This window comes from Salmo salar, chromosome 15, assembly GCF_965601325.2.
Source record: "Salmo salar chromosome 15, fSalSal1, whole genome shotgun sequence".
NCBI classification, from domain to species: Eukaryota; Metazoa; Chordata; class Actinopteri; order Salmoniformes; family Salmonidae; genus Salmo; species Salmo salar.
In genome coordinates, this window is record NC_138305.1 from 36,683,212 (window position 1) to 36,691,284 (window position 8,073).

The 8,073-nt window shown below is 40.9% G+C and overlaps 1 protein-coding gene and 2 non-coding genes across 3 annotated transcripts; all 3 read right to left on the bottom strand.

The window, feature by feature from the left end:
• Window positions 1-743: 743 nt before the first annotated feature.
• On the bottom strand, window positions 744-3,153 carry LOC106571296 (uncharacterized). The gene is made up of 4 exons (XR_014380608.1): window positions 3,033-3,153; window positions 2,585-2,672; window positions 1,104-1,188; window positions 744-953 (listed from the first exon to the last, which is right to left on the bottom strand). It is a non-coding gene; the product is annotated as an uncharacterized LOC106571296 (transcript).
• trnae-uuc (transfer RNA glutamic acid (anticodon UUC)) lies at window positions 1,604-1,679 on the bottom strand. Its single transcript has one exon. It is a non-coding gene; the product is annotated as a tRNA-Glu (tRNA).
• A 173-nt stretch (window positions 3,154-3,326) lies between the features above and the next one.
• LOC106571270 (cell cycle control protein 50A) lies at window positions 3,327-7,835 on the bottom strand. Its single transcript, XM_014144108.3, has 7 exons — window positions 7,357-7,835; window positions 6,163-6,282; window positions 5,822-5,929; window positions 5,555-5,642; window positions 5,327-5,470; window positions 4,980-5,186; window positions 3,327-4,489 (listed from the first exon to the last, which is right to left on the bottom strand). Exons 1-7 carry the CDS (start codon window positions 7,588-7,590, stop codon window positions 4,296-4,298), a joined length of 1,095 nt encoding a protein of 364 aa, XP_013999583.1. The 5' UTR covers window positions 7,591-7,835; the 3' UTR covers window positions 3,327-4,295.
• Window positions 7,836-8,073: the final 238 nt, after the last annotated feature.

Below are 8,073 nucleotides of genomic sequence, written 5' to 3' on the forward strand. Positions count from 1 at the left end.
AAGGTAGCTGGTTTGAATCCCTGTGCCCACTGGGTGAATCTGTTGATGTGCCCTTGAGCAAGGCAGTTAGCCCTAATTACTCCTGTATGTCGCGCTGGATAAGAGCTTCTGCTAAATGACCAAGATGTTAACGTCTTTCTTCCTCTGCTGTTGTGACGACATGATCATACCAGACAACCAGACGTAGGCTAGCACCAACATTCCTCTATAGTCTACACCAGGGTTCCCCAACTGGCGGCCCGTGGGCCGAATATGGCCGGTGCGTGGTTTTATTTTGGCCCCACAAGTTTTCGGAGTAAATTATTTTCATTATTGGACAAAAAACACACACACAAAAAACACCAGGAAATCAGCTAATAATGTTCCGGCCCCCTGACCACCCGCTCAAGAAGAAGAAAAAAAAAAAATAACTTGACCTTGGCTGAATCTAGTCTACACACTGGTTCTATCAACATTGTTCTACATCATTTCAATAGGTAAAGCAATTAACATTGTTTATTCAGTTTAGTTTAAAGGATACACCATAACGAATGTCATCCACGCAGCAGGTGGCCATCTATCACCGCTGACCACAAAACACCTGCCGTAATTTTCTGTTCGTGTTCAGACGATTCTACATGTTGAATCACCACCGTTCGTCGCCACACAACAGGTGATCTACTTCACACAGCCAACGTTCGTTATGGTTTGTCCTGTACTTAAAATATAAATTTAAACATACAAAAAGGACGAATGACACTTCATTATGAGGCATATTTAATCATCCTGTTACAATAAATAAATATTGATCCCATGAAACAGAAATCATTATGACAGGACAAATCAACCCTGAGGACATGGAGACAACGTTTTACAACTAAGTGTGTGTTGTAGAACATGTGAGCCCAGGAGCTGCAGTCACTCCTTCTTGGGGAAAGATGCACAAACCAGCTCATATATGACATATGCAGATCCTGCAATGAAATGTAAGACGTTATTACTAATTAAATAAAGTGTTATTACAAAAAGGTACTGAGCAATTTAATGTAGTAATGTACAACCATACTAAACCAAGATCTTATGTCTACATGGATTAGTTTGCCATGGAGTCCATCTGTACTCACCCAGAATAGTGAGTGCCTTTGTTGTTCTGTATAGGATAGCGTCGCTGACACCCCCTTTCAAATGAATTGGAATTTCATTGTCCTCCTGGTGAAGAAAAATATACCGTATTAAATTCATGTAATACACAGCAACATGAAGTACAAGCATCCTGCATCCTTTAAGCTCACCAAAGCTGTGGTGTTCTCTTTTGGCGCATTTCCAATGAGGATTCACCCCAGTGTTATAACCGAAAGGCTTAGACAATGTTTCCATCTACACAGGCCTGCACCCTATGTCTCACTGAGCCATGACTCCGGCGGACCTGCTCTGACTTGGAGCCAAGGCAAGGCCCTAGGTACTTTTCATCTTGCATTTACATAGCAATGCCTAACTGTGAACTTTAACACCATCTCACAAAGCACATTTTACATTTTACATTTTAGTCATTTAGCAGACGCTCTTATCCAGAGCGACTTACAGTAGTGAATGCATACATTTCATACATTTTTTCCCCCCGTACTGGTCCCCCGTGGGAATCGAACCCACAACCCTGGCGTTGAAAACACCATGCTCTACCAACTGAGCCACACGGGACCACAGAGCAGAGGTTGTTGATTCTGCTCATCACAAGTTTTTAGTGTTACACTCCTGATATATACACAATATACTAGAGCTCACATTAACATAAAACTCTGGCGGCCCACTAGTGTGGGTAAGTCTCAAGGGAAAAGCACCATTTGAGTGGACATTGACTTACTTGAATGTATCTTTTCATCTCCTAGTAGAGCAAAGGGATTCAACAGTGCATCTCCAGAGAACTCTGTCTGGGTGGTTGAATGGTCATTAATGCCCACAAACTGACCATTCTAACCACAGAATGCAACAAGTACATTCCAGCAATCCAGCCATTGCACTTGTAATTATTTACAGCAAGATCTGCACCAAGTTTTAGAAAGCATTTAAAAGCAACACAGTTTGCACAATCACTTATTGAAAAGCAGCCAATGATGAGGCAGTGGCATCACTCTCCCCTGATCAGTTGCCAGTGGTAATTAGAGTCAGACATGGGTTTCTCATCTCTCTCACAACGTTGATACGATCCCAAATGGCACCCTTTTTCCTATTTAATGCACTACCTTTGACGAGGGCCCATAGGTCTCTGGTCAAAAGTAGTGTACTATGTATGGAATAGGGTGCCATTTGGGACACATTATTTGACTGTTTTCAGTTTACACCCAGCATGCAAAGCATTAACTCCAACCCAATGAGCTTTTGTCAATCACATATACTTATCCGTCAACTATATGTAACTCGGGCTTCATTGGAGGGGAACTACAAGTGGACATGTCACCAGTCATCAAAACATAAAATCCCTGTCAACAATAATTTCAAGCTACATTTTCCATGACATTAAACTAACATTCCAAAGAGTTGATTTGAACGTCATATTTTAAGGACATTGCCTATTAAAGCCGTCAGCCATATAAACCCTGTCAATTACCTGGAAATGCTTCTGCTTCTGTGTAACCCTTCTCCAACTGCCTGCGGGAGCTGCTGCTCAGCGTCCGCCGCGACACATGCTGGAGCGCCTGTCAAATTACGAAAAAGAAGCATCAATTTCAAGCCCATCGGCACTGTAGTTTTACAGATATATTTTAAGATCAGCGCTGGCTTGGAATAGGCCGCTGTCTACCTATGTATTTAACCAAGTTAATTTGCCATAAACACAAGTAAATAAAAAAACGTTTAACAGTTAGCAGATAACGTTAACAAGCTAGCTAAATAGCTAGTTAAATGGCTAGCTAGTAGTAGCTACTACCTGTCATCCCATGACCGCTAAAGGCTAGTGACGCTACCCGTCTTCTAGGGAGCATAAAAGAGTCAAATCGATTCCGTTGAATACAGATATTAACAACTGCAATCAAAACATGACTAAATCGATATCTTACTTGAATGTGTCGGTAGATCTTCTCCCCACGTCAGTCGTCGTACAAGGACACCGGAACACCACGTTTCCGCTAGTTTCTTCTTTGGAGTATTTACTGACGCGTCAGGAAAGTGGGCATACTGCCACATACTGGGTAGAAGTGTGAACTTGGAGAATAACCAAGCCAACACCAGCTACTGTATCTGGGCTATAAAAGTACTGTCAAAAGTGGCTCAAGATTCAAACATTATATTAAGTATACATTCACTTTTTCAATTTTGAAACATTTTCAAATAAAATTCTGGTTAACAACATGAGTTGTCCAAATATTATTTTATTTGTCAAGCAACAGGCGTATAATCTCCAGGTAACTCATGTGCAAAACATATTTCACCAATTTGCAACAATCTTAGTAAGAAAATAAATAAGGATGTTTTTCCATAGAATAAAATGAATGCTAGACTGGTCCAAGGTATATCTGTGTTCTTGCCTACTTATTTGCCATGCTAAACATGTTTTACATAATGAATTTGCAAGAATGCAGAAACAGACTGGCACCCAGGCTACATGGAGCTTTGGTCCCTGAAAACCTTGAAATTTACTATTTTCATTTGCGTTATGTTACTTAAACTTCACTCTGCATATTTTAGGCAGCTGAACAGAATTACTACTTATACACTGAGAAAATAAGTTCTAAAGTACATTGAAAACATTGCAAGCGTTCCATAACGCTTGACCTGAAAATCTGTGCACATCCTTGTGCAATCTATAGAGACCTATCTGTAGTGTAAACAGACCAGAAATATGTTCCTCAAACTACTGTACTGTATGTAACAAGAACATACTTGTATGAATAAACAGCCTTGACTCAAAGCAATTCAACATTTAGCCTAACGGACTGTTCCAATTCGCTTGACCATATTCAAACATTATGTTAAATAATTTATTCATATAGAAGTAAACTAATAAACATCTATGACTGACACATATTTCTGCATTAAAACGGTACTATCTGCACATTGATGTAGCGTCATTACATTTCAACTCACTGTCAATACAACATCTTGACAGAAAAACCTACGTAACTGCATAGCTTTCTGACAATGAAAAATAAATATGAGTGAACTCTCCCCTGATGTATTTGCTCTTCCAATACTTGCACAGCACTTTTGACAAGCAGGCCATTCTTACACACAGTACACAAGAGACCACCAGTGCTTGTAATTAACCACTGGTTACACCCATGCCTCTGCTAGCCAGCATGCAACATACATACAAGATGTCTTTAGTTAGGGATGTCAGCGGTGTTGTTGCGGCTGCCATATTTGTGGTGGATGATGAGGAGGACCACTCCCAGGAAGAAGCAGACGGAGCCCACAGTGATGTAAGCGATGCCCAGGAAAGGGTTCTTGCCCCCCATCCAGGAGATGGTGCTCAGGATCACACGCTTCCGGCCCTCAAAGCTACGAACAGGATAGTCTAGGATCAACTCATTAAGGAAGACTCAACAAATGCTCAACTTCAGACCCATTTAACATTTGACTTACAAAATAACTCTAGCAAGAAGGATCTTAAAAGGGAGTGGCTCCTGATCTGTGATTGGATCTTTTATTTATTTATTTATTTCTGAGGCTCAGACAGAAAAGATAGTCATGGATCAGGAGCCACTGCCATCTTAAAAACGTATCATACAATAACAATGTGGACTGGTATTATATAATTTGTAGTCTATATTAGTGGAAAAAACAAAGAAAGCCAGTATTCGTCATCACCCAGCTGGTGATACCTATTGTTATTAGCAAGTGAAGGAATGGCCCCCTACTGAACACGGCCCAACATTGACCTGGTCTGTCTGACCTATTATGACAATGACTGATTTGAACATTCCTATCAAAACACAAGCTATCATTCCACAAACCCAAACTTCCTGTACAGCTGTATCATTGAACAGCTGTCAGTGAAAGGATACTGTAGGTGACTTCCAGGGTGTAGTTGCCACGGGGAAGTGTCGGCGTCATGTTGTTCTTCTTTTGGATAATACGGTACAGCTTACGGAAAGTGGGGAGGGCAGCTGTGCGCATCCACACAATGAAGTCCTCATTGATGAAGCCATTATTCTCAGCGTCTGTGTCTAGTTCATAGACAGGCTTGCGCCAGTTGATCGGCTTGGTTGTACCTGGGAGAGGAAATGATAGTGAGATTCCTAGGTAAAAGACAGTGAGATTCCTAAGTAAAAGACAGTGAGATTCCTAAGTACATTTTTTTTTTACTCTTTATCATCTTCAATAGTAACAATTCTGCTGAGTGCTTGCTCACCTTGAAAAGCACTTGTGAGGTTGGGGTTGCCTCCTGGATTCCTGAACTTCACATGCTTATCTGTCCACCAAGCGATCCCCTTCTTCATCAGAGGAATTTGGATTCTTGTGCCATTAGGGTCAATGTAATACAGATCCAAAGTGTCTGAGGAAAGAGATCATGAATAAACAGAGCTGCTCTTATTGCAATTCTAGTAATGATGGTCTAAAAAGGACATAACGGTCTTACCATTAAACATGCTGTTGGCGATTGCACCACAGGGAGCAATTGGCATTTTTTCATTGCGAGCATAGGGCTCACACTCTTTACTGGGGTTCTGTGGACATTGCAAGCAGACATGTAACTTTAGATCATTGCACAGAACATCTCGCCAATTTCATGGATATGTCAGATAACTAAAGATGTAAAATTGTTGATGATCAGTCAAAAGTCATTGCAGAGATTCAGGAATGCAGTGGGAAAACAGGTAGCCCGTTTTAAAGGCATAATATGTACCATTAGAGAGGTGGTGTCACCATTCAGTTGACTGTCATCCCTGGACTTGACATAGCGCCGGTGATTTTGGTAGAAGTTGGACAGGCCATAATACATGAATACGTTGCTCTGTTGAGACAAAATTCTATTCAATGTTCATGATGATCACATTTGAAATTCAGAAACCTTTCAACAGTGGGTACTTGAGAAGACTGATGAGACCCTAGGCCCACTGGTAAAATGCACGAGGGGGTAATTCAAATGGTACTCCAGGGAGAGCAAAATTCAGTTGGTGGTATAGTAACCACTGACATAGTGTATAGGTTGCTATTTGGGATGCAGACATCATGCTTCATACTTACTTCAAAGGGCTGTTCCAGAGAGAAGGGCAGTACACAGGTGCATGGTCTTGTGCTGTTCCAACTAAAGCTTTGGGAGCAGTTGAAGCATGGGCTGGACATGTCAGTCCCAGTATAATCAATCTGTAATGACATGTATACATCCAAACAGTAATTCCAAATGGCTGGTAATCTGCTGCCTAACATTATTTCAAATGTATTTATTTATTTTATTTAACCTTTCACAGGCAAGTCAGTTAAGAACAAATTCTTATTTACAATGATGGCCTACTAATCCACAAATGGTGCACCTGTGACCTGACATCAAATACAGTACATTAACAAGTAGATTCCGCTTATTTACACGGAGGTCGGAACACAATCATGGTTAGATTAAGACACCGAGGCCAATCAGCTCCTTTGTTATTCAACGTGACATGCCAATTCATAATGGCTGATATGGCTACTGTTAGCTAGCATGAAGACAAAAGGTGCAGTTTTCTGGGAAAAACGGGCAGTTTTTCAATCTTCTCGATGTATCAGTTTGGATATAGGTACAATTTGGAATACAGTGGCACATCCCATCCCTGCATTGAGGTACATTGTGTCTTAATCTAACCATGATTGTGTTCTGACGCAAGTGCAGCTAAGATAGAACAAGCATAAAGCGGTAGGGTCGGAATCTGTTGGCTACAAATATATAAGCCATGGTCTAATTAAGCAATAAGGCACGAGGGGGTGTGGTATATGGCATATTACACGCAATGCGGAGTGCCTGGATACAGCCCATAGCCGTGGTATTGTAACCACAACCCCGAGGTTCCTTATTGCTATTATAAACTGGTTACAATTGTAATTAAAACTAACAAAAATAAATGTTGTCATACTATATGGTCTCATATACCACGGTATACAGCCAATCAGCATTCCGTTTCTAATGGCCTTTGTAGGACTTGTTTGTGTTTAGGCTATATTTTTTGTTGAAACCGATCATCATGAGAAACAACACTGGTGGGGGGAAATATACACGCAAATAGTAATTTTGAGGCACATGGAAGTGTGTCAAAATGAGCTTTTTTTTGGTTTTTGGTGGCGGGATCAGGCTTCCCCATACACCTGTCCCATCCCCCTCCCTAGTGATACTGGTGCCCCCTTCCTCTTGGACTTATTGAGTACAGTAAACAGCTAGCTAAGGATCCCGGATAGCACGGGCCTTACCTCGAACTCCTTGATGTTGTTGGACGTGACGTAGAGGCCGATACCAATGGGGATGAAGATAAGCCCGATAACGAAGAAAGCTGGAAGAACTGTGCCCGCTGTCAGGATGGGTTGCCAAGCAGGTAATCGTTGTTGTTTAAACGCTGTGTTATCGGGCTTTTTATTCTGGATGGTCCCATCACCAGGTACGGCGACGTGACCGTCTTCCTTCGCGTTGTAGCTCGACGCCATCATGGCTTCACTCAGAACGGTTCTGTTCTAAAATAAAACAACCAGTGGCACTGCAGTGGCAGCTATTATAGCGAGACTCCCTGAAGCTGAAGAAGCTAACAATTTATCTGAGACAAGTATGAGCATGCTCTGATAAATAAGGTATAATTGTGGTCGCTTTCTATAGGTTATTTCGCAAGATAACTCATTTTAATGAAATCGAGCTACCCCAGCGTTACGAACAGCCAAGTCAGGAAGTTTTTTTTTAATTGTTTTTTTTTGACATACGTGATGACATCATCAAATATGATGAACGTTTCACCAGTGACAAAATCTCATTTTCATTCATAATATCATTTTAATTCTAATTATTTTCTAATGTAATAAAATATGTTTTTGTTTTTCCCAATAAATTGATGTTGAACATTCTCGTGACCTGAGTTGACCAAAACCATGGTCTTGATTTGTCTACTTGGAGATCAAATGATGAATTCTTATATAATGATA